Source organism: Anolis sagrei, chromosome 8 (genome assembly GCF_037176765.1).
Source record: "Anolis sagrei isolate rAnoSag1 chromosome 8, rAnoSag1.mat, whole genome shotgun sequence".
Taxonomy (NCBI): Eukaryota; Metazoa; Chordata; class Lepidosauria; order Squamata; family Dactyloidae; genus Anolis; species Anolis sagrei.
Window position 1 is genome coordinate 11,413,852 of NC_090028.1, and position 27,500 is coordinate 11,441,351.

A 27,500-nucleotide genomic window follows, 5' to 3' on the forward strand; every position below is an offset into this window, starting at 1 on the left:
GCCATCTTATCGGGAGCGGCTCAGGACTTCATGTCTGCCATGGCAACCATGGGGCTGTCCCAACAGGTATCTGGCCCCACCCACAGTGCTGGACACACATTGGACTTGGTTTTCTGTCAGGGATGGGAGGAAGGTGGCGGTGTTGAGGAGTTATCCATCTCTCCGTTGCCATGGACCGACCACCACCTGGTCAGCTTTAGACTCACTGCACCCCCTAACCTCCGCAGAGGTGGAGGACCCATTAAGTTGGTCCGCCCCAGGAGGCTTATGGATCCGGATGGATTCCTGACGGCTCTTGGGGAATTTCCTGCCTCCTCGGTTGGTGATCCTGTCGATGCCCTGGTCGCTCTCTGGAATGGGGAGATGGCTAGGGCAATAGACACGATCGCCCCAGAACGTCCCCTCTCGAGTAGCCGAGCTAAACCAGCTCCTTGGTTTACTGAGGAGCTGGCAGCGTTGAAGCGAAAGAAGAGGGTACTAGAGAGCGTGTGGCGTTCAGATCCGAGCGAGCCAAATCGAACACGGTTTGTGTCCTTTTTAAGGGCATAAGCCGCGGCAATAAAAGCCGCAAAGAAGACCTTCTTTGCGGCCACTATTGCGTCTGCAAAGAACCGTCCGGCTGAACTGTTCCGAGTTGTCAGAGGCCTGTTAAAACCCACCATGCAGGATGGGTGCCCTGATGACTCGGCAGCTCGCTGTGAAGTCTTTGCTCAGTTCTTTGCAGACAAAGTCGCTTTGATCAGCTCTGGTCTGGATACCATATTAACGGCAGTCTCTGAGGATGTAACACGAGCATCTGCTTGTCCGGTTTTGATGGATTCATTTCAATTGGTTCAATCCGAGGATGTGGACAAGGTGCTTGGAGGAATGAGAGCTACCACATGCATCCTAGACCCCTGCCCATCCTGGCTTCTGAAGGAGGCCAGAGGGGGATTGGCCGAGTGGGTGAAGGTGGTGGTTAATGCCTCCCTTCGGGAAGGCATATTTCCAGCCAGCTTAAAGCAAGCTGTGATAAAACCGCTGTTGAAAAAACCATCACTGGACCCCACTCAATTCGTCAACTATCGGCCTGTTTCCAATCTCCCCTTCTTGGGCAAAGTCCTGGAACGTGTGGTGGCCTCACAACTCCAGGCATTCTTGGTAGACACGGATTATCTGGACCCGGCACAGTCTGGCTTTAGGCCGGGGCATGGTACCAAGACAGCCTTGGTCGCCTTAGTCGATGATCTGCGCCGGGAGCTCGACAGGGGGAGTGTGTCCCTGTTGGTGCTGCTGGACCTCTCAGCAGCCTTCGATACCGTCGACCACGGTATCCTTCTGGGACGCCTCGCGGGAATGGGTCTTGGAGGAACTGTTCTACAGTGGCTCCGCTCATTCCTCGAGGGTCGGTCTCAGAAGGTGTTACTGGGAGACTCCTGCTCAACCCCACAACCTTTGTCTTGTGGGGTTCCTCAGGGTTCAATATTGTCTCCCATGTTGTTCAACATCTACATGAAGCCGCTGGGTGAGATCATCCGGAGTTTCGGGGTGCGATGTCATTTGTACGCAGATGATGTCCAACTCTGTCACTCCTTTCCACCTGTCACTAAGGAGGCTGTCGAGGTCCTGAACCGGTGCTTGGCCACTGTGACGGTCTGGATGAGGGCGAACAAATTGAAATTGAATCCAGACAAGACAGAGGTACTCCTGGTCAGTCGCAAGGCTGAACAGGGTATAGGGTTACAGCCTGTGTTGGATGGGGTCGCACTCCCCCTGAAGACGCAGGTTCGCAGTTTGGGTGTGATCCTGGACTCATCGCTGAGCCTGGATCCCCAGGTTTCGGCGGTGACCAGGGGAGCATTCGCACAGTTAAAACTCGTGCGCCAACTGCGCCCGTACCTTGGGAAGTCTGACTTGGCCATGGTAGTCCACGCTCTGGTTACATCCCGTTTAGATTACTGCAACGCTCTCTACGTGGGGTTGCCTTTGAAGACGGCTCGGAAGCTCCAATTAGTCCAACGGTCGGCAGCCATGATACTAACTGGAGCGGAGCGCAGGGAGCACACAACTCCTCTGCTGCACCAGCTCCACTGGCTGCCAATTTGCTACCGGGCTCAATTCAAAGTGCTGGCGTTGGCCTTTAAAGCCCTAAACGGTTCTGGCCCAACCTACCTATCCGAACATATCTCAGCCTATCAGCCCACCAGGACCCTAAGATCTTCTGGGGAGGCATTGCTCTCTATCCCGCCTGCTTCACAGGTGCGGCTGGCAGGGACGAGAGACAGGGCCTTTTCTGTGGTGGCCCCTCGGCTCTGGAACGCCCTTCCCATGGAGGTAAGATCAGCCTCCTCGCTGATGGTATTCCGAAGAAGACTAAAAACTTGGATGTTCAAGCAGGCATTTGGTTAATTCGGTGCAATGAATGTGTTGATTACGGATTGGTAATATGGATGATGAAATTGGACCAGGATTTTAGTTAGGAGATGTATTGGATTGTGATTTACGTGTAATATTGTGTATTATGTTTTTATGGTTTTAATTGTATACTGTGCACTGTATATTTTGTTGTAAACCGCGTTGAGTCGCCAGTTAGGCTGAGAAACGGCGGTATACAAGGACAGTAAATAAATAAATAAATAAATGATGTCCACCCTTGAGAAGCCACCAAAGGCCCTCCCTCCAATGAGATTGCAGGTTATAGTGAGTGCCATGAACATGTCCAAGAGCCCTGCCAATGTCCTCCACAAACACTATACTGCCCACCACCCAAGTGAAGGCTTTCATATGGGACAATTTTATCCTTGATCTGTGTTTCCTCCAGACATCCCAGTTTTTCTTACTCTCTCCATTGGGGTGGAATTTGCATGACCCCGCCCACTGCCTCTCCCTTAAACTTTTCCTATTCTTTCTTATGGCACACAGGAAACAGAGGAATTGACCAGCAATTGAACATACTAGAGAGGTTAGGGGAGAATTCACCATAATTTATAGGAGTTGTAGGTACTGGGATTTATAGTTCACCTGCAATCTAAGAGCACTCTGAACACCAACAATGGACCTGGCACTAACTTGGCACACAGAACCCCCATGACCAACAAAATATACTGGAAGTAGGCTTGGGTGATCAAGGAAAAAAATGGTTCTAAACTCGTTTCGTTTCTAGGGGGCGCTGGCGTTTCGATTTTTATAGGACTTCCGAATTTTCCGATTTCAAAATTTCGAAATTTACTAAATTTTGTTAATTACGAATTGATTCGTTAATGGCGGACGCGATTGCGCAATGCGCGAAAAGCACCTCCAAATGGGACAGGGGGAACTTCTGAAGCTTCCCACTCCCTCTGTGGTTGACTCTTGGTGATAAAACTTTCAATTAACCAAAACCAAATAAAAAAAATCAGGATGACATTAAAATACATTAAGTAATTAAAAATACAAATTAAAATCAATTAAAATTAATTAATTTATTCAATAAAATAATAAAATAAATAATAAAATAATGAAATAAAATAATAAAATAATAAAATAAGTAGTAAGATAATAAAATAAAATGTAATAAAATATATAAATTAATAATAAAATAATATAAAATACAGAAATAAAATAAAATAAAATAAAGAAAAAATAACTAAAAATTGCACTTCGAAAAACAATTAAATTATTAAATTTCAAATCAATAAAAATAATTAATTTATTTATAAATTAAAAACAGTACATCTATACATATAATAAAGGTGAAAGTTTGTATGCGGAGGGCAAAAGTGTGGCGGTGCGACGGGAGGAGTATGTGCCAGCATTTTGATTGGCCAGCCTGAAAGTTCCAACATTCTGATTGGCTGCCGCAGTGGTGCTATTTGCATATGGTCTCTGATTGGCCAGCTTCAATAGGAGCCCCTGGTGGAGAAAAGAGTTCATGGCAGAAACGAGGACATGAGAAGGAAATTTGCATATGGTCTCTGATTGGCCAGCCTCAATTCCAAGATTCCGAGATGGCAAAGAGAGGAAAGGAAAAGGCCAGAGGGGGCTGGGTCAGACAATTACCAATACTGACCAGATTTGGCACACAAAGCCCCCATGACCCACCCGACATCCTACTGCAGTTTGGAGGAGGATGAACCATGGATGATGGGACTTGCAATACCTTTGCTCAATTCTTGAGACCACTGCAACCCTCATCCAATTACCGATAAAGACCAAACTTGGCACACTGAGTCTCCATGACCCACTCTACATCCTGGTGCGGCTTGAAGGAGGATGCACCATGGACGATGGGACTTGCAATACCTGCACTCCCTTCCTAAAACCATTATAACTGCCAACAATGATGGATCAGGACCACAATTTACACAGAGAGCCCGCATAACCCACTCTACATCCTGGTGCGGTTTGGAAGAATTTGACAATGGACTTGCAGTCACTTCACTCACTTCCTGAGACCACTGAGACCCTTGCCAATGACTGATGAAGATCAAACTTGGCACAGAGAGTCCCCATGACCTTCTCTACATCCTGGTGTACTTTCGAGGAGGACAGACAATGGATGATAGGACTTCAAGTACCTCCACTCTCTTCCCAAGACTGCTGCAACCCGCATCTAATGTCCGAACAAAACCAAACTTGGCACACAGAGCCCCCATGACCCACTCTACATCCTACTGCGGTTTGGAGTAGGGCATACCATGGATGATGGGACTTGAAGTACCCCTACTCGGTTTCCGAGACTGCTGCGACCCTCAACAATGACTGAACAACACCAAACTTGGCACATAGACCTCTCATGACCCACTTTACGCCATGGTGTGGTTTGACTGTGGATCGAGCATGGATTATGGGACTTGCAGTATCTTCGCTCAATTCCTGAGACCACTGCAACCATCATCCAATTTCCAATAAGGAGCAAACTTGGCACACCGGGTCTCCATGATGCACTCTATATCCTGGTGTGGTTTGGAGGATGATGCACCATGGATGATGGGACTTGCAGTTCCTTCATTCACTTAGTGAAACTACTGAGACCCTCATCCAATGACTGATAAAGACCAAACTTGGCACACAGAACCCCCATGGCCAACTCAACATTCTGGTGAGGGTTGGGGGAGAACAGACAATGGATGATGGGACTTCAAGTACCTCCACTCCCTTCCGAAGATTGCTACAACCCTCTTCTAATGACCAATCAAGACCAAACTTGGCATACAGAACCGCCATTACCCACTTTCTCTTATAACCCGGGCAGCGCCGGGTCCCCAAGCTAGTTAAAAATAAAAGTAATAAAATAAAATGTAATAAAATGCATACATTACATAAATAAATGTAATAAAATACATACATTACATTAATAAAAATGAAATAAAATAAATACAGAAATTAAATAAAATATAGTACAGAACATTAATTAAGAAGCATCAAAAATACAGTAATGGTTTGACCACTTGGCCAAAGTGGCCAGGAGACAGCAAATGTTCCTGCTTTGTGGAAGCAGATTACAAAGCACAGTGGTGATACAGTAATGGTTTGACCACTTGGCCAAAGTTGCCACGAGACAGCAAATGTGGTGATTCAGAAAGGGTTTGACCACTTGGCCAAAGTTGCGGGGAGACAGCAAATGGTCCTGCTTAGAGGAAGCAGATTACAAAGCACAGTGGTGATACAGTCTGGGAGAAGTCCCCTTGGCAAAAGGATGGCAGAGAATAATGGATTGAACAGCACAGACACCAGTGTAACACACAGTGAAAGCTGCACACCCAAAAAGCCCAAGTACTTGGGTTCTTTTCTTTCGCCAAGGAAGAAAAAAATTAAAAATTAATAAAAGAAAAAGAAAAAAAATGGGGTTTGAATTATAAATGGGACTTTTTTATCTTTAAAGTTGCATTTATACTTCTTTTACAAATAGCTAACAATGCTACCTTGTTTTTTTCCCCCAAGAAAAAAAATTTAAAAAGAAAAGAATTAAAAAAATTAAAATTAAAAAATTAAAATTTAAAAAATTAAATAATTACAAAAAAAGGAAAAATATTTCTCCTTTCAGGAACCAAAGCCTGATATAAAACCAGGGCTTCTCCTCCCAACCCTCTGGTCTCTGTCTTCGCCTGTGGCACCCACAGGCAGGCACAGCCACAGCAAGGCAGGCACCTCCCTGCTCCCAAGCACCCAGTACCCTGGACCCAAAAGCCACAGCAGCCTGAAGCCCTCCTTTCCTCGTCGCTTCCCCAACAGAAATGGGACCACGAGGCACGCGCAGCTGCTTTTAAAGGCCAATGGCTGCCCTTCAGAAACCACGCCCCAATACCTGGCTTCTCCTCATTGGCTGGAAGCCCATCATTCCCAGCATCCCAGCCCCTGTGACATCACTAACAAAACTGGCGGAAGTCGTTTTAAAGATGGCGGACGCGGCTTCGATATGGGCAAAACACTTCCGGGTTGCTAAAACGCATCAATATCGCTTCTAATTATGAAATAATAACGAATAAATAACGAATAAAGAAATTAACGATCTGGATCACCCAGGCATAACTGAAGGTATTTGGAGGCATTTATAGGAGTTGTAGTTTACCTACATCCAGAAAGCACTATGAACCCAAACAATGATGGATCTGGAACAAACTTGGCATGCATACCCAGTGTGCCCAAATTTGAATACTGGTGGGTTTTGAGGGGAATTGGCCTGGACATTTTGGAGTTGTAGGCACTGGGATTTATAGTTCACCTGCAATCAATAAGCACTCTGAACTCTATCAAAGATGGAACTGGACCTAACTTGGCACACAGGGCCCCCACGACCAACAAAAAATACTGGAGGTCTTTGGGGAAAATTCACCTTGATTCAGGGAAGTTGTAGTTCACTTATATCCAGAGAGCACTGTAAACCCAAATATCGATGGATCTGGACCAAACTTGGTACACATACCTGGTATGCCGAAATTGATTACTGGGGGGATTCAGGGGGAAACTGATCTTCCCTTCAGGGAGTTGTAGTGAATTTTGTACAATTAAAAAATGATTTTTTAAAATAACCTGAACCACAATGGGTACCCAAGATAGTATGTGTGTGTATGTATATATGCGTGTATGTATATATAGATTTAATTCATTTGTGTGAAGAGCTTTGATTCACAATTATTTGGGGGTTCAAACACTGTTATAATCAATAGTTATAATCCAATAAATTACACCTAAACCTGGTTGGGATTTCCCATCATCAACCACATAACAGTTTCTGCTCATGGTTCTTTGATCCCATTGGCTGGATCTTCTGTGTATATAGATGGATTGGAGTCATCTTCTCTAATATTTTGTCACTTTAGCAACAAAGCTGGAATGTGTCCAGAGGAGGGCGACTAAAATGATCAAGGGTCTGGAGAACAAGCCCTATGAGGAGCAGCTTAAGGAGCTGGGCATGTTTAGTTTGAAGAAGAGAAGGCTGAGAGGAGATATGATAGCCATGTATAAATATGTGAGGGGAAGTCATAGGGAGAAGGGAGCAAACTTGTTTTCTGCTTTCCTAGAGACTAGGACACAATGGAACAATGGCTTCAAACTACAAGAACATGAGGAAGAACTTCCTGACTGTGAGAGCTGTTCAGCAGTGGAACTCTCTGCCCTGGAGTATGGTGAAGGCTCCTTCTTTGGAAGCTTTTAAACAGAGGCTGGATGGCCTTCTGTCAGGGGTGATTGGAATGCAATATTCCTGCTTCTTGGCAGAATGGAGTTGGACTGGATGGCCCATGAGCTTTCTTCCAACTCTTTGATTCTATGATTCCATGATTCTATGAAATTATTTTTCAAAGAAACTATCATTTGTTTGTTTTGTAGACTAGAAACATTGCAGCTATCACAACATACCTTGAAAGTATACCATTTGTGCCTATTATAATAAACACATGAATAATACTGTATATGTCTTCTAGAAAAACATGTCTCAAACTTACAACTTAGATTAATCACCATTAAGGTTTCAACAGCAACCCAAACCAGTTAATTAATCAATTAATTAGCTACAAACAAGCCTGTTAATTGACTGAAAAAATCATTATGGGGATGCGAACATGATTGGGAAAAAAGGAAATTTTCTAGGTGATTCTGTACTAATCAACATTTAGAAAGCCATTGCATTATGGAACATCTGTTGCTTCTTTGTAATCTCTGAAAATGCCCTCAAACATGAGGTCTGTGTCACTCCATGTGTGAATCCAACACCTGGACCACACTGAATTTTCAGTCATCCTTCTGCAGGACTATTATATAGATATCTACTATTATATATATTATATAGAAATTATATAGTTATTAAACTATCTACAGACCCACCAAGAAAATCCAACAAATGCTTCGTTCAGCAAAGGACAAGAAGGATCCTCTCGCTTCTGCAGGAGTCTACTGTATTCCATGCAGCTGTGGACAAGTCTACATAGGGACCACCAAACGCAGCAGCATTTCCCAAACACAAATCAAGGAACATGAAAGGCACTGCAGACTACTTCAACCAGAGAAGTCAGCCATAGCAGAGCACCTGATGAACCAACCTGGACACAGCATTTTATTTGAGAACACAGAAATGCTGGACCACTCTCACAACCACCATGTCAGATTACACAGAGAAGCCATTGAAATCCACAAGCATGTGGACAATTTCAACAGAAAGGAGGAAACCATGAAAATGAACAAAATCTGGCTACCAGTACCAAAAAACTCTAAAACTACAACAGCACAACAACAGAGAGGAAACAAACAAGGACATCTAATCACCTCTCAACAAAAGTTTGCTCCAGGCACTGTCAGGCCATTATATGCTAATCAAGGTGGTCAGTTGAAACATTCACACCTAACTCCAGCAGACAAGAGTTCTTTGTCCTACCCTGGTCATTCCACAGATATATAAACCCTTTTTCCTAGTTCCAACAGACCTCACTACCTCTGAGGATGCTTGCCATAGATGCAGGCGAAACATCAGGAGAGAATGCCTCTAGACCATGGCCATATCGCCCGGAAAAAAAAAAACCTACAACACCACAATGTAATGTTAGTTTGTGGGATTAATATAACTCAAAAACCACTGGGTGAATTGACACCAAATTTTGGACACAATACACCTCTCAGGCCAATGCATGACCATTACTTATCAAACAGACTGGGCCGCAACAAAGCGTGGCAGAGAACAGCTAGTACACAATAAAATCCTATAAATCATTAAAACGCTACATATATCAATGGCAAGATGCACCTTTAAAATACTACATACTGTATGGACTCACACCTACATAATCAAAACCAGGTAAAACCAAAAAGATACAGCATTATTAAAACTACATAAACAGCCACTATTAGTTAAAAGCATCCCCAGCACAGTCAACTGCAATATCAGAGGTTAGTTTTCCCCAGATTTTCTGTGCTTCCAGGGCAAAAAGAGACACCTTGTGAGTAACCACAGAGTTAGTGTTAGCCAAGAGATAGAAAATCTTTATTAAGATATAGAATCGCAGAATCATATGATGGATGCTGCTTTTGTTCAAGACATTGGTAAACTTAATGAGATCCAGACTGAGTAGATTAGTTGCTGGAGAAGGCTTGTTCATTGGCAAGAGGCAAGGCTTAGTTGCAAAGTATATCCATCTCTGTTCAATCCTAGTACGTAGGAGGATCTAAACATGTCTGCCCAGATCTACTGTCAATCTATGGATTTGACAGTTCAGTACCTCATATCTCAGAGAAGTTACTGGGCCACTTCCTATATTGCCTCTCAAAGGCACCCTAGATCTGAAGACAGATCTAGGCTGAATCTACATGGCACAACGGATGCTGTTTAACACCACTTTAACTGTCTCGTCTCAATGCTATGCAAGTTTGATAAGGCACCAGCCCTTTTTGGCAGAGAAAGTTTCGTAAAACTACAACCACCATGATTCCAAAGTATTGAGCCAGAGTGGTCAAAGTGGCATCAAACTGTATCCATTCTATGGCGTAGATGCACCATATTGGGTCAATACTGGAAATATTGACAGAAAAATCGGAAGTCATCCATGGGCACCCAAAGTAGTGGCCTCTTCTGCAGTGCTGTTACAGAAATGACATGCAGATATGGAAAAACAATGTGCCAACGTGCTTTCCACCTGCAAAGATCTACATTTAGCCAACTCCGAACTAGTCCAATCCAAGAGAGACCATAATAGTTTCAGAGACATCTCCTCAAGTGTCAACTCTCACCATCCTTGAGCAACCATTCCAATCTTTTCCTACTCCAATCCAAGAAGCCACCATCACCTCAGAAACCTTTCCTTAAAAATCAATTCTCACCATCCTTGAGCAACCAGCCCCATCTTTTCCTACTCCAATCCAAAAGGCTGTCATCTTGGGAAACCAATGCACCAACTTGTTTTCTGCCTACAAAATTCCACATCTAACCAACTCTGAACTAGTCCAATCCAAGAGGCCCTCATTGCCTCAGAGACATCTCCAAGAGTCAACTCTAACCATCCTTGAGCCCCACCTTCTCCTACTCCAGCATGCCTCTATGGCCCCCAAAAGTCCTCCTAGTACTACTACTATCATCAGTTCCCCAGTTTCCATAACTAGCCAACAAAACGTTTCCTGCCAGCAACAATCCCCCATACATAACTGTGGCCATTCCCTCACCATCACCAATCACCCAGAAGTATATGGCCACCAAAGCTCCTTCCATCTTCAAATACACCCCTCTCCCAGCATTGGCTTGGATCACCCTTCGGGTTGAAGTTTGGGAACCCTTTATCTACTCCCATCCAAGAGGCAATCACCCCAGGGACATCTCTTTCAAGAATCAACTATCATCTAGAATGGACGTGGTGGACCTCATTCCTCCAAGTATCTTGTCCACATCCTCAGGCTTCACAAACTGAAAAGAATCCATCAAAATAGGACAAGCAGGTGCTCGTGTCACATCCTCAGAGACTGCATTTAACATGGTGTCCAGCCCAGAACGGATCAAAGCGACTTTGTCTGCAAAGAACCGAGCAAATGCTTCACAGCGCGTGACCGAATTGTCAGGGCTCCCGCCTGAGGTGGCGGGAGTTAAAAGACCTCTGACAATCCGAAACAACTCCGCCGGACAGTTTTTTGCAGACGCAATAGTGGCCGCAAAGAAAGTTTTCTTTGTGGCTTTTATTGCCGCGGCATATGCCCTAAGAAAGGACACAAACCGTGCTCGGTTTGACTCGCTTGGGTCCGAGCGCCACACGCTCTCTAGTTCCCTCTTCCTTCGCTTCATCACTGCCAGCTCCTCAGTAAACCAAGGAGCTGGTTTAGCTCGGCTACTTGAGAGGGGACGTTCCGGAGCGATCATGTCAATTGCCCTGGTCATCTCCCCATTCCAGAGAGCGACCAAGGCCTCGACATGGTCACCTACCGAGGTGGCGGGAAAATCCCCAAGAGCCGTCAGGAATCCATTCGGATCCATAAGCCTCCTGGGGCGGACCATCTTAATGGGTCCTCCACCTTTGCGGAGGTTAGGGGGCGCAGTGAGCCTAAATCTGATCAGGAAGTGGTCGGTCCATGGCAACGGAGAGATGGACAACTTCTCCACCCCGCCACCCTGCTCCCATCCCTGGCAGAAAACAAAGTCCAATGTATGTCCAGCGCAGTGGGTGGGGCCAGATATTTGTTGGGACAGCCCCATGGTTGCCATGGCAGACATGAAGTCCTGAGCCGCTCCTGTGAGGGTCGCCTCGGCATGGATATTGAAGTCCCCCAGCACAAGAAGCCGTTGGGACTCCAACGCCAGGCTCGAGACTACCCCCGCTAGCTCAGGTAGGGAGACTGTAGTGCAGCGAGGTGGACGGTACACTAGCAGAATCCCTATTCTGTCCCGGTCACCCACCCTCAGGTGGACGCATTCAAAATTTGTGGTCTGCGGGATGGGACTCCTGGTCAGATGGATGGAATCTCTATAGACCACTGCGACCCCGCCTCCCCGTCCTCCGGATCTCGGTTGGTGCTGTACGGAGAAGCCTGGAGGACAAAGCTGGGTAAGATTTACGCCTCCAGCTTCATCCAGCCAGGTCTCCGTGATGCACAGTGCTGCGCAGGCAATTCATAAATTATGCAACCACAATTACCCAGGTTCCTTGCACCCCTTTCTGAAGGTTCTTAAGGCAAAGGTGTTCCCCATCGCTTTGTATGGAGATGAAATATGGGGTGAGCAAGACCCTTTTTTTGGTAGAAAGATTCCAACTGTGCCACCTGAAAATTGGCTTAGGTGTGGAGAGATCATCCCTGTCAGCTGCAGTGAGAGCAGAGATGGGAGTACCCCCAATTTCCACCGTAATCCCGAAGAGGCAGATCAATTGGTGGTACAAAATAAGACAAATGCAACCACACAGACTCCCAGCCATATGCCTTCTTGAACAAGAAAACTACAAAGAGTGGTCATCTTGGCTTAGCAGATTTGGTCACACAGTCAGTAGGTTAGGTTTTGCCCCCCACGAGTTAATAAATTTTGGGCCAAACGTATGCTCAATTGTATATCAAAGAGACCTTGACATTGCTGCACAAAATGATCTAATGATCATAGCGCAAGCTAGAGCCACTCCATACCTGGCCAAATTTAAATGTAACGTGGGCATGGAACCTTACCTCTTTTATACTCCCACTATATATTAGAAAACATTTTACCCGGGCTAGATTTGAGCAGCTTGACATTAAGTCCAACTTGGGACGACATCAGAATATTCCCTACACGAGGAGAACCTGTGGGTGCCATGAGGTAGATGCAGAAGTGGAGAACATTTTTTCTTAAAATGTCCCTACTACAACAGGATCCGGTCTTACTACCTAGAGCCTCTGCTGGAGAATCATATTCATTTAGAGAATAAGGAGAAATTGCACATCCTCCTACAGGGTTCAGATAAAAACTATATTTTAAAATTGACCCTTTTTACGCAAAAAGCACTAGCCTTTCCTCAAGAGTCAATTCACAACATTCTTGAGCAACCAGCCCTATCGTTTTTATCATCGCCTCAGAGACGTTTCCTCAATATTAAAATGTGGATGATGCCAAAGTGCCGGAGCCTGCTTGTTCAGCAGGCCAGCTCGCAGTTTCGGCGACCCACTGCCCTGCGGGGAGAGGGGAATCTAGACCATCGGCTGACACCCCTACGGGTTTGCGCCCTCCCCAGTCTCCATCCGCTGGGTAGTGGGGAGCATATGGCTCACCTAGTCATGCCAAAAAGCTGAGGCTTGAGGAGCTCTCAAAACCTCCGTCTTGCCGCCATGGATCCACACCGGAAGTCCTATATCTTTTCCTGCTGCCATTCAAGTGGTTCTCATCACCTCAGAGACGTCTCCTCAAGAGTCAACTCTCCCCATTCTTGAGCAACCATCCCTAATTTCTCCTACTCCCATCCAAGAGGCCATCATTGTCTCAGAGGTATCTCGTCAAGAGTAATTTCTCATCATCCTTGAGCAACCAGCCTTATCTTTTTCTACTCCACCACGCCTCTGTGCCCCTCAAGTGCTCCTCCCATTTCTACTACCACCACCAACCCCCCAGCATTCATCTGTGGCCAACAAAACCCCTTCCACCACCAACCAGATGCTTATCTATGGCTAACAAAGTTGCCTCCATCTTCAAATACCCTCTCTTTCCCTTCCCCATTGGATTGGACCATGTAGTGAAATCTACCTTTAAGGCGTCCAGGCCGAAGCCTGAAAGTCAGTGGCTGTCATCTTGAAAGACAGGCAGAAGCAGGAGGAGGAGTCAAGCCGACTCCTGATTGGTCAGAGCAATTAGGGGAGGAGTTGGTTGAGAGAGGGAAAGAGGCTGTCAGGAAAGTATAAGAGAGCTTATTGCCCTGTGTGTGAGACAGATAGGAGTCTGTTCTCTAAGTGATACTGTTTCTAAGAATAGAGCAGTTTGTTTAAGGAAACTCACAGTTTTAAAAGCTTTACTGTCAGTAGAACTAACTGTTTAACCCAACTAAGTCTCTACAGCTGAATCAAGTTTCTGTACCACTCATTCTATGAGTTGATACTTATTTAAAGTTCAATAAACCTTTTCTAGTTCACTTTTAACTGGTGTATGCCTCAGTCTGTCGATCTTCTCAGAACTAAGTCAAGTCAATAATAGAAACCTCTTTGAAGTCCAGTCAGCCAGTGAAGAAGCAATAGAAGAACCAAGGGCAAACACACCTTACCTATAACACATTCACACCTTTGGTTCCTCAGACCAATAAAACTGAATCGTTCCAGGAGCTGCATGTGACGTCTGTAGACAGTCCACGTCTCACAGGCATATAGCAGGGTTGGGAGGACAATAGCTTTATAGACAAGCACCTTAGTATCCCTACGGATGTCCCGGTCCTCAAACACTCTCTGCTTCATTCGGGAAAATGCTGCACTTGCAGAGCTCAGGCAGTGTTGTATTTCGGCGTCGATGTTGACTTTGGTGGAGAGGTGGCTGCCAATGTAGCGGAAATGGTCGACATTTTCTAATGTTACACCATTAAGCTGTATCTCTGGCATTGGAGAGGGGACGGCTGGTGACTGCTGGAACAGCACTTTGGTTTTCTCGATGTTCAGTGACAGGCCATGCTTTGTGTATGCTTCTGCAAAGGTGTTGAGAGTGGCTTGTAGATCTTCTTCTGTATGCGCACAGACGACATTGTCATCAGCATACTGGAGTTCTATAACAGATGTTGTTGTGACCTTGGTTTTGGCTTTCAGTCTGCTGAGGTTAAATAGCTTGCCGTCTGTCCGATAGATGATTTCCACTCCGGTGGGAAGCTTCCCATCAACAAGGTGAAGTATCATGGCGATGAAGATGGAGAATAAAGTTGGGGCAATAACACATCCCTGTTTGACACCCGATTCCACCTTAAATGGGTCACTTTGGGAGCCATTGCTGTCCAAGACTGTTGCCATCATGTCATCGTGGAGGAGCCGCAGGATGTTCACAAATTTGCTTGGGCACCCGATTTTTTGGAGGATGGTCCAGAGAGCGCTGCGATTCACTGTGTCGAATGCCTTTGCAAGGTCGATGAATGCCATGTACAGAGGTTGATTTTGTTCTCTGCATTTTTCTTGGAGCTGTCGTGCAGTGAAGATCATGTCCACGGTTCCTCTGGAGAGGCGGAAGCCGTTCTGGGATTCTGGGAGGGTGTCTTCTGAGAGGGGCAGAAGGCGGTTTGCAAGGATTCTTGCGAGGATTTTTCCAGCAGAGGTTAGAAGGGAGATACCTCGATAGTTTCCGCAGTCTGTTCTTTCCCCTTTTTTGAAGAGGGTGATGATGGTGGCATCCTTGAAGTCTGCTGGGATTTTCTCGGTCACCCACACTTTTTCTATGAGCTGGTGGAGTTAGTGTGTCAGCGCAGGTCCTCCCTCTTTAAAGATTTCAGCAGGGATCCCATCCGGTCTGCTGGCTTTGTTGTTCTTTTGTTGGCTGATGGCATTGCTGACTTCTTCCAAACTAGGCAGTGCTGCAAGCTCATCCCTGGTTTGTTGTTGTGGGATTTGTGAGAGGACTTCTTCGGCCACACTGGAGCTGCGGTTTAGGAGGCTTTGGTAGTGTTCTTTCCAATGTAGTGCAATTGACTTTTGGTCCTTCAGGAGTTTGGTTCCGTCTGATGAGCGTAGAGGCTGTATGCCATGGTTTCTTGGCCCATAGATGACCTTTGTGGCTTTGAAAAATCCTTGAGCATTATGGGTATCTGCCAGGTGTTGGATTTCTTCAGCCTTCTTTGTCCACCAGATGTTCTTGAGTTTTCTTGTCCTTCTTTGGACCTCAGCTTTTGCACTGGCGTAGATCTTTTTCTTAGCAGCACAGTTGATGTCTCTCTGCCATGTTTGGAAGGCTTTCCTTTTCTTGTCGATTAGCTGTTGGATCTCGATGTCATTTTCGTCAAACCAGTCTTGATGTTTCTTGGCTTGGTATCCAATAATTTCTTCGCAGGCTTGGATGATGGAGGTCTTCAGTTTGTTCCAATGTTCCTCAACATTTTCGGGGTGTACTGTGGGTAGATGGTCCTTGAGTGCTGTTTGGAGATGGGCTCGCCTGGAGGGCTCCTGAAGGGCTTGGGTGTTCATTTTGCGCCTTGTCTTCCTTCCTTGGAGTCTGCGCTTGGGAGCGATCTTGATAGCCATCGAGGATCGAATTAGCCTGTGGTCAGTCCAGCAGTCGTCAGCACCTGTCATGGCTCTTGTGAGGAGTACGTCACGGCGGTCTCTGGCATGTGTGATTACATAGTCTAAGAGGTGCCAATGCTTTGACCGGGGGTGCTTCCATGATGTCTTGAACTTGTTTTTCTGGCGGAAGAGCGTGTTGGTGATGACAAGGTTGTGCTCCGCACATTTGGTGAGAAGCAGGATGCCATTTGAGTTGCTGTTTCCAACCCCGTCTTTTCCTATGGTGCCTGGCCACAGGTCGAAGTCTCGCCCGACTCTTGCATTGAAGTCCCCCAGGAGAATGATTTTGTCCTCTTTAGGTATCCCCGATAGGACGGTGTCCAGCTGACAGTAGAATTTCTCCTTGATGTCTTCATCAGCGTCTAGTGTTGGTGCATAGGCACTTGTGATGGTTGCCCGTTGGTTTTTGGCAAGATCAATTCGGAGGGTGGAGAGTCGTTTGTTGATGCCAGTGGGTGCTTCGGTCAGATGTTTCATCAGATAATTTCTTATAGCGAAGCCTTCCAGAAGAAGGTGTAGCCTCCTTTTTCTTCCTTCAGCTGTCCCTCTCCTGCTCTCCGGGTCTCCTGAAGGGCTGCTATGTCGATGTTGAAGCGTCCCAGCTCCCTTGCGATGATGGCAGTTCTGCGTTCGGGGCGTTCACTGTCACTGTTTTCCATCAGTGTCCGTACGTTCCACGTACCGAAGTTCATTTTTCTTTTTTGGCCGCAGGATGGTGACCCCACTGGACGCGGCAGTCCAGTCAGGGATAAGAGAGGCAGACTATGTTTAGGGCACCTTTTCTAGCCCCCTTCCCGTGTGGGGTGAGCAGAGTGGGTCCTAAAAAGGGCTGCTCAGTCGTGGATACAGCTGCCAAACTACTCAACTGCCTCGGACCTTGAGGTAGAACGACTGAGTCCGTACCCACCGCCCATGTGCCAGTCTGTGACTAGGGGCTTCCAGATTTCACAGTACTGCCCCCGTCGCCACTCGCTGATCGCCATGGGACTTTGGTTGGTTTGTCCCTCACCACGACAAGGTGACAGTCCATCGAGGGGGTTTAGTTGGACCACCCTCCAGGTGAAAGACTGGGAAGGAGGAGGAGGCAATGGAAGGAGAAGGTGCCCTGGGAGGTCCTCTTGTTCCCTAGGACTTCCACTTTCAGTGGACTTTGGGTAGCTGAACGTGGACACCAATTCTCTCCCCCCCCCCCCCTTGCAAGGCCAAAGTGGAGGGAGGAAGAGGAGAAGGCGGAAACTCTCATCATCCTTGAGCAACCAACCCCATCGTTTCCTGCTACAAACCAATAGGTATTGTTGCCTTAGATACTTCTCCTCAAGGGTCAGCTCTCATCATTCTTGAGCATCCAGCTCTATTCTTTCCTACTCCACCACACCTATGTGGCCCTCAAATGCTCCTCCCATTTCTTCTACTACTACCAAGCCCCCAGCATTCATCTGTGGCCAACAAAACTCCTTCCACCACCATCACCAATCTCCCAGATGCATACCTATGGACACCAGAGATTCCATCTTCAAATAACCCCTCTCCCCTCATTGGTTTTGACCACCCTTCAGGTGGAAGACCGGGAAGCTCTAGAATGGGAAGAAGGAGTGGGAAATGGAAGGTTGGGAAGCTCTAGAATGGGAAGGAGGAGGACGAGGTGGCAACGGAAGGAGAAAGTTCCCTGGGAGGTCCTCTTGCTCCCTAGGACTTCCACTTTGGGCGGACTTTGCGTGGCTGAAGGTGGGCACACAACTCTCCCGCCCTCCCAGCAAGGCCAAAGTGGAGGGAGGAAGAGGAGGAGGAAGTGGGAAGGAAAGAAGAGAAGAGTTCCATCTCTGCTGCAAACCTGGGCAGCAACAGGCGGGCTCTGCCTCTCTCTCCTCCTCTTCCTCCCTGTGGCCTCTTTTCCTCCAGGAACTCCAGGAAGGAAAGGGCAAGAGGACACCTCCTATGGATGAAAAAGATAAGGAAGGATGGAGGCTCGGGGAAGCAGCCAGAGCAACCTGCCCCATCTTTTCTGACTGCCATCCAAGAGGTCTTCATCACCTCAGAGATGTCTCAAGAGCCAACTCTCATCATCCTTGAGCAATCATCCCCATCTTTTCCTACTTCCATCTAAGAATCATAGAATCAAAGAGTTGGAAGAGACCTCATGGGTCATCCAGTCCAACCCCCTGCCAAGAAGCAGGAATATTGCATTGAAATCACCTCTGACAGATGGCCATCCAGCCTCTGTTTAAAGAGGCCATCATCACCTCAGAGATGTCTCCACAACAGTCAACTCTCACCATCCTTGAGCAACCATGCCTACCTTCTCCATCATTGCCTCAGGGACTTCTCCTCAAGAGTCATCTCTCACCATTCTTGAGCATCCAGCCTCATCTTTTCCTACTGCCATCTAAGAGGTTCTCATCGCCTCAGAGATGTCTCCTCAAGAATCAACTCTCACCATTCTTGAACATCCATCCCCATCTTTTCCTACTGCTATCCAAGAAGCCATCATTGCTTCAGAGACATCTCCTCACCATTCTTTTCCTACTCCACCATGGCTCTGTGGCCTCCAAATGCTCCTCCCACTACTACCACCACCACCAACAACAACAACCCCCAACAAAATTGCATACATGGCCAACAAAATTACATCCACCACCACCACGTCCTCCAGATGCATATCTATGGCCACCTAAGCTTCCATCTTCCAATAACCCCTCTCCCCTCATTGGTTTGGACCACCCATCAGGTGGAAGATTGGTAAGGTCTAGAATGGAAAGGAAAAGGAGGAGGCCATGGAAGGAGAAGGCAACCTGGGAGGCCCTCTTGCTCGGGAGGAGCCAGCCAGACCAACCAGCCCCATCTTTTCCTACTGCTATCCAAGAAGCCATCATTGCTTCAGAGACATCTCCTCAAGAGTCAACTCATCATTCTTTTCCTACTCCACCACACCTCTGTGGCCTTCAAATGCTCCTCCCACTACTATTACCACCACCAACCCCCAGCATTCATCTATGGCCAACAAAATTCCATCCACCACCACCACCAGTCCCCCAGATGCATAACTATTACCGCCAAAGCTTCCATCTTCAAATAACCCCTCTCCCCTCATTGGTTTGGACCACCCTTCAGGTGGAAGCTTGGGAAGTTCTAGAATGGTAAGGAGGAGGGGGAAATGGTAGGTTGAGAAGCTCTAGAATGGGAAGGAGGAGGAAGCAATGGATGGAGAAGGTCCTCTTGCTTGCTAGGGCTTCCACTTTGGGCTAGAAGCGTGGGAAGCTGTAGAATGGGAAGGAGAAAATGGAAGGTTGGGAAGCTCTAGAATGGGGAGGAGGAGGCAATGGAAAGAGAAGGCGCCCTGGGAGCTCCTCTTGCTCCCTAGGCTTCCACTTTGGGTGGCCTCTGGGTGGCTGAAGGTGGACACCCAACAATCCCGCCCTCCCGGCAAGGCCAAAGGGGAGCAAGGAATTGGAGAAGGAGGAAACTCTCAACATTCTTGAGCAACCAGCCCCATCTTTTCATATTCCCATCATCACCTCAGAGATGGGTTCTCCTCACCAACTCTCCCCATCCTTGGGCAACCATGACTATCTTCTCCATCATTGCCTCAGGGACTTCTCCTCAAGTCAACTCTCACCATTCTTGAGCATCCAGCCCCATCTTTCCCTACTGCCATCCAAGAGGCCATTGTTGCTTCAGAGATGTCTCCTCAAGAGTCAACTTGCACCATTCTTTTCCTACTCCATCATGCCTCTGTGGGCCTTAAATGCTCCTCCCACTACTACTACCACCACAAAACCCCTCAGTATTCATCTATGGCCAACAGAACTCCTTCCACCACCAATCTCCCAGATGCATATCTATGGCCACCAAAGCTTCCATCTTCCAATAACCTCTCTCCCCTCATTGGTTTGGACCACCCTTCAGGTGGAAGCTTGGGAAGCTCTAGAATGGGAAGGGAGAGGAGAATATGGAAGGCTGAGAAGCTCTAGAGTGGGAAGGAGAAAGCAATGGAAGGAGAAGGTCCTCTTGTTTGCTAGGGCTTCCACTTTGGGGTAGAAGCTTGGGAAGCTCTAGAATGGGAAGGGAGAGGAGAATATGGAAGTCTGAGAAGCTCTAGAATGGGAAGGAGAAAGCAATGGAAGGAAAATGGCCTCTTGTGTGCTAGGGCTTCCACTTTGGGGTAGAAGCTTGGGAAGCTCTAGAATGGGAAGGGAGGGGAGAATATGGAAGGCTGAGAAGCTCTAGAATGGGAAGGAGGAGAAAGCAATGGAAGGAGAAGGTCCTCTTGTTTGCTAGGGCTTCCACTTTGGGGTAGAAGCTTGGGAAGCTCTAGAATGGGAAGGAGAAAGCAATGGAAGGAGAAGGTCCTCTTCTTTGCTAGGGCTTCCACTTTGGGGTAGAAGTTTGGGAAGCTCTAGAATGGGAAGGAGGAAATGGAAGGTTGAGAAGCTCTAGAATGGGAAGGTGGTGGAGGAGGCAATGGAGAGAGAAGGCTCCCTGGGAGGTCCTCTTGCTCCCAAGGACTTCCACTTTGGGTGGACTTTGAGTGGCTGAAGGTGGACACCCAACTCTCCCGCCCTCCCCGCAAGGCCAAAGTGGAGGGAGGAAGAGGAGGAGGAAGTGGGAAGGAAAGAAGAGAGGAGCTCCATCCCTGCTGCCAACCCGGGCAGCAACAGCCAGGCTCTGCCTCTCTCTCCTCCTCTTCCTCCCTTTGGCCCTTTTTCCTCCAGGAACTCCAGGAAGGAAAGGGCAAGAGGACACCCCCGCGGATAGGGGAGGGAAGGAAGGGAAGGAGGCTCAGGGAGGGAGCCAGCCAGAGATCCAGGAGGCACGGATAGCCGGGGCTTCAGAGCAGCCCCGGCTATCCGTGGATCTCTGGCTGGCTCCCTCCCTGAGCCTTCTTCCCTCCCCCTTGTGTGCCTGCCCCCCAGCTCTAAGCCCCCCCTACCTCGTAAAGGTCCCCCGAAGCCATGCTCGGCTCAGGGACTGGAGCTCCCCGGCGTTGCTCCTCGCCGTCCTGCGAGTGTTTCTCCGTCTCTCTCCCTCTCTGTGTGTGTGCCCCCCCCCTTCCTTCCCACCACTGGAGTGAGAGGAGGAGGAGGAAAGCAAAAACTGTGTTGTGCAGAAATGACAGGCTTTGGGTCTGCCGGTGTGCGCAGAATCGGAGGCGAAGGGCTGGCTTGGCTTGGCGTGCGTAACCAGAGGCGGCAGCAGAAACAGCAGCCTGCCGTTCTAGAACCCGGCTCTGGATCTCTCTCTCTCTCTCTCTCTCTCTTTCTCTCCCTCTCTCCCTCTCTCTTCCTTCCTTACTCCCTCTGGGTTGGGTCTGCCTTCAGGAGTCTTGTTTTTGCATCACACCCGCTGGAGGCAAAAAAAAGAGGAGCCGACTTGAGTCGCATCCCTTTTGCAAAATGAAAGAAGTGGGTTGTTGTGAGTTTTTCCGGGCGGTTTGGCCATGTTCCAGAAGCATTCTCTCCTGACATTTTGCCTGCATCTGTGGCCGGCATCTTCAGAGGTTGTGAGCTCTGTGATTGGCCTTGCAACACCTCCCAACCAACACCTCCCAAAACTTTCCAACAAAAGATTCCTCCAGACAGGAAGCAGCCAGCCTTTGAAGCTGCAAGGCCATTGAAACTATGAAAATTGGGTTTATATATCTGTGGAATGTCTGAGGTTGGAGAAAGAACTCTTTTTCTGGTTGAGGCAGGTGTGAATGTTGCAATTGGCCACCTTGATTAGCATTGAATGGCCTTGCAGCACTTCCCAGTCAACAAAGGATTCCTCCAGGCAGGAAACAGACAGTCTTTGAAGCTGCAAGGCCATTCAAACTATGAAAATGGGGTGGAATGTCTGGTTTTGGGGAAAGAACTCTTTTTCTGGTTGTGGCAGGTGTGAATGTTGCAATTGGCCACCTTGATTGGCATTGAATGGCCTTGCAGCACTTCCCAATCAACAAAGGATTCCTCCAGGCAGGAAGCAGCCAATCTTTGAAGCTGCAAGGCCATTCAAACTATGAAAATGGGGTTTATGTATCTGTGGAATGTCTGGTTTTGGGAAAAGAACTCTTTTTCTGGTTGAGGCAGGTGTGAATCTTGCAATTGGCCACCTTGATTAGCACCGAATGGCCTTGCAGCACCTCCCAAACAACACCTCCCAAAATGTCCCAACAAAGGATTCTCCCAGGCAGGAAGCAGCCAGTCTTTGAAGCTGCAAGGCCATTCAAACTATGAAAATGGGGTTTATATATCTGTGGAGTGACCAGAGAAAGAACTCTTCAATTGGCCAATGATAACCACAACCTGGGCACCTACCAAAACATCCCAACAAAGAATTCCCCCAGGCAGGAAGCAGCCAGTCTTTGAACTACAAGTCCATTCAAACTATGAAAATTGGATTTATATATCTGTGGAATGTCTGGGGTTGGAGGAAGAACTCTTTTCTGGTTGAGGCAGGTGTGAATGTTGCAATTGGCCACCTTGATTAGCACTGAATGGCTTTGCAGCACCTCCCAACCAACACCTCCCAAAACTTCCCAACAAAGGATTCCCCCAGGCAGGAAGCAGCCAGGCTTTGAAGCTGCAAGGTTACACAAACTAGGAAAATTGAGTTTATATATCTGTGGAATGTCCAGAGAAAGAACTCTTCAATTGGCTAAGGAAAATCACAATCTGGGCACCTCCCAAAACTTCCCAACAAAGGTTTCCCCCAGTCAGGAAGCAGCCAGTCCTTGAAGTTGCAAGGTCACTCAAACTAGAAAAATGGGGTTTATATATCTGTGGAATGACCAGAGAAAGAACTCTTCAATTGGCCAATGGAAACTACAATCTACGCACCTCCCAAAACTTCCCAACAAAGGATTCCTCCAGGCAGGAAGCAGCCAGTCCTTGAAGTTGCAAGGTCACTCAAAGTAGGAAAATTGAGTGTATATACTTGTGGAGAATCCAGAGAAAGAATTTTTCAATTGGCCAATGAAAACCACAATTTGGGCACCTCCCAAAACTTCCCAACAAAGGATTCCCCCAGGCAGGAAAAAGCGAGTGCTTGAAGCTGCAAGGTCATCCAAACTATTCACATTCACACCTGCCTCAACCAGACAAGAATTCTTTCTCCCACCCTGGACATCCCACAGATATATAAACCCCATTTTCCTAGTTTGAATGGCCTTGCAGCTTCAGAGACTGGCTGCTTCCTGCCTGGAGGAATCCTTCATTGGGAAGTTTTGGGAGGGTTTATTGGGAGGTACTGCAAGGCCATTCAATGCTAATTAAGGGGGGCCAATTGCAACATTCACACCTGCCCTCAACCAGACAAGAGTTCTTCCTCCCACCCTGGACATTCCACAGATATATAAACCCCATTTTTCTAGTTTCCAACAGACTTCACAACCTCTGAGGATGCCTGCCATAGATGCAGGTGAAACATCAGGAGAGAATGCTTCTGGAACATGGCCATACAGCCTGGAAAAGTCACAACAACCCAGTGATTCAGGCCATGCTTACTTACTTAGGCAATCCTTTGTTGTCCAAGTAGGATAATCCTCCAGGGTGGGTCTGTAGGTGACTGTGGAGCCCTATTCTTGATCTGCATCTTCTCCCGCAGTGAGGGCATTGGTTTCCAGGTGGAAGGCGGTCCTGGTTGGCTTGATGCACCTATCTCTTATCACGTTTCTCTCTTTTGCCCTGTATTCGCGCCTCTTCAAATTCTACAGCACTGCTGGTCACAGCTGAGCTCCAGCTGGAGCACTCACAGGCCAGGGCTTCCCAGTTCTCAGTGTCTATGCCAGAGTTTTTAAGGTTGGCTTTAAGCCCATCTTTAAATCTCTTTTCCTGCCCACCAACATTCTGTTTTCCGTTCTTGAGTTTGGAATAGAGAAACTGCTTTGGGAGACGGTGGTCGGGCATCTGGACAACATGGCTGGTCCAGTGGAGTTGATGGCAGAGGACCATCGCTTCAATGCTGGTGATCTTTGCTTCTTCCAGCACGCTGACATTTGTCCACCTGTCTTTCCAAGAGATTTGCAGGATTTCCCAGAGGCAGCGCTGATGGAATTGTTCTAGGAGTTGCTCTGATTTCACCGGGGAGGGGATTCCACAGCCAAGGGGCCACCACTGAGAAGGCCCTGTTGCTTGTCCCCACCAGGCACACCTGCAAAGGAGGCGGGACTGACGAGCTTAATCTCCGAGGTGGTTCATAGGAGGAGATACATTTGCCAGTCCCATCGCTGATGTCACCATAGGCTGAATTTTATTGTCTAGAGCAGGGCTGCCCAACTCATTTTCAGTAAGGACCACATCCACCTTATGGTGGCCTTCAAATTTATTTATTACTAGCTTGGGGACCCGGTGCTGCCTGGGCTATTTGAGAAAGGCATTGTGCGTCAAGGTTGGTCTTTATCATTTATGTGGCTCACAGTGCTCTCAGGAAGTTAGTGAGTCTCATCGTCCCTGATGCATCGTCCCACAAATAGCACCAGGATGTAGAGTGCATCATGGGGGCTCTGTGTGTCAAGTTTGGTCTTGACACACAGAGCCTCAGAGGTTGTGTTTGATCTCACAACCTCTGAGGATGCTTGCCATAGATGTAGGTGAAACGTCAGGAGAGAATGCTTCTAGAACATGACCATATAGTCCAAAAACTGTACGACAACCCAGTGATTCCGGCCATGAAAGCCTTCAAAAACATTTATTATTATTTATTCAAAGGGTCATTGAGTCCTTGGATGGAGAATCCTTGGAGACAGAGGGCAAACTCTATTTACATAGTGGTCAATGCTCTTTAGTTTTTACACAAGATCTTACTGAACAACAACTCTCATCCCATCTGATTATTATCCGCCATGTGGACTGGTTATGATGGGAGTTACAACTCAACAGTCCTTGCAGTTCTGAGGTTGGGAAAAAGTTAAAGGACATTTTAAAGCCCAATATATCCACAAGCCATATGTTCACCAAAACACACCTTCCTAAATTCATTTGTTTACGCACAAAAAATTATGATTGGATGGATATATTTTGAAAACACTTCATATAGGATACATGAGTTGTTTGTTGTTTATTCGTTCAGTCGCTTCTGACTTTTCGTGCCCTCCTGGACCAGCCCATGCCGCAGTTCCCTGTTGGCTGTTGCCACCCTCAGCTCCTTCAAGTCCAAGCCAGTCACTTCAAGGATACCATTCATCCATCTTGTCCTTATTTATTTATTATTATTTATTTAGTACACTTGTATACCGCTAATATCTCAGCCTGTGCGGCGACTCATTGCGGTTTACAACATATTTAAAAATACAATATTCACTTTAAAAATATAAAATAAAATATAAAAATACATACATATACATACATAGTATTGGGCCACCAATACAGACCGGAACATCTCATAGTTAAAGTCGTAATCCAATTCGTTATCCTTGATTGCTAGTCCATGATCAAAACATCATCACGTCGGAATTAGTTGAAAACTTGCTCGAACATCCAAGTCCTTGGTCGGCCCCTCTTCCTGTTTCCTTCCATTTCCCCCAGTATTATTCTTTTCTCCAAGCTTTCCTCATTATGTTGCCAACATACTTCAACTTTGTTTCTAATATCCTTCCCTTCGGTGAGCAGTCGGGAATTATTTCCTGGAGAATGGACTGGTTGGATCTTCTTGCGGTCCAAAGCACTCTCTGAATTTTCTTCCAACACCACAGTTCAAAAGCTTCGCTCAGCTCTCGCATCCATGTGAATGACTGAGGTTAGGGGCTGTTTGTATGTTGGGAGAGGTGTCTTGCGGTAATCCTTTGAAACTCTATGCTCCACTCTTTCAAAAGGCAATGGTTTCATTTATGGTTGCGATTTATGGTTGTGGAGATACAGTGATTTCAAATTGGGTCCATTCTTTTTAAGCACCATATAATGTTCATTACTGTAACTAAGGTCATCAATAGGAAGGGGAAAGGAAACTAGAACTGGGCACACAGCCATGTATTGCAAACCAATATTTGGAAAGAATCAAAATATTGTTGTCCTTACTGTTATTTATATAACCATCTTGTGCCGTCGCTGCCTGAGGGCTATAGTTCTTAGTGAAAAAACAAGGACGTGGCAACTTTTCCCCAGGGGATTGCTTCTTGCCTTCCTTTAGAGAACTGGAACTCTCAAGGATCAAGATACTATAGATATCTCGAAATAGGTTTTATTGTTCATAAAGAGTTTTCTTTCTGAGGCATTAAACTTGATGTTCCAAAAGGGGCAAAGACAACATACATTACAGTCTCCGGTTGTCTTGGGTCCAAGGAGTTTTCCAGCTGAGTAGCTTCCAAGTTCCCTCTATCTCAATGTCTATGAGGTCGAAACACTCACAACCCCAGTCCAATCGCCTATATTGAGGGCACAAAGTCTTCCTCTTGATGCCAAAGGACTGGTTTGAAGGCGCTTAAGATTCCTCAACGTCATCCAGATGTGCTGGGAATGAAGTATGAATCTTAAGGGTATAAACCTGAGAATTGGTGGTAAGAAATGACTTGACCAAAGGCTTTGAGCCAAGCCTTTCACACGTCCATGTGTTGAGCTCTTTGGTGGTGGAATGAAAAAGAAAGCACTGCCCTCCTCCTTAGGAAGGGGTGGAGCCAAATAATTGGCAATCATCTTTGAGAGTTTTTGGAGAACGGGAGAAGTTCCAGCAGAAGTTAAGGAAGTAGTCTGCAAACACTTAGAAACAAATACAGTCATCGCTAATAGTCAACATGGATTTATCAAAAACAAGTCACGCCAGACTAATTTGATCTCTTTTTTTGATAGAGTTACAAGCTGGATAGATGCAGGGATTGCCGTGGATGTAGCATACCAGGATTTCAGTAAGGCCTTCAACAAGGTCCCCCATGACCTTCTGGCAAGGAAACTAGTCCAATGTGGGGTAGGCAAAACTACCGTGAGGTGGGTCAGTAATTGGTTAAATGGACGAACCAATGCTTCCTCTTCACCCTGGAAAGAAGTGACAAGTGGAGTGCCACAGGGTTCCATCCTGGGCCCGGTCCTGTTCAACATCTTTATTAATGACTTAGATGAAGGGCTAGAAGGCATGATCATCAAGTTTGCAGACGACACCAAATTGGGAGGGATAGCCAATACTCCAGAGGACAGGAGCAGAATTCAAAATGATCTGAACAGATTAGAGAGATGGGCCCAAACTAACAAAATGAAGTTGAATGGGGAGAAATGCAAGATACTCCACTTTGGCAGAAAAAACGAAATGCAAAGATACAGAACGGGGGATGCCTGGCTCGAGAGCAGTACGTGTGAAAAAGATCTTGGAGTCCTCGTGGACAACAAGTTAAACATGAGCCAACAATGTGATGTGGCGGCAAAAAAAGCCAATGGGATTTTGGCCTGCATCAATAGGATGCAGATCTAGGAAAGTCA

General features: G+C 46.9%; 1 protein-coding gene across 1 annotated transcript in view; it reads right to left on the bottom strand.

The window, feature by feature from the left end:
- CDYL2 (chromodomain Y like 2) overlaps positions 1–21,291 on the bottom strand; it is a 140,259-nt gene extending 118,968 nt beyond the window's left edge. The window contains exon 1 of the mRNA XM_060788184.2: positions 21,053–21,291. Within this exon, the coding sequence (XP_060644167.2) occupies positions 21,053–21,076 (24 nt within the window). The 5' untranslated portion in view covers positions 21,077–21,291. The remainder of the gene's footprint in view (positions 1–21,052) is intronic.
- Positions 21,292–27,500: the final 6,209 nt, after the last annotated feature.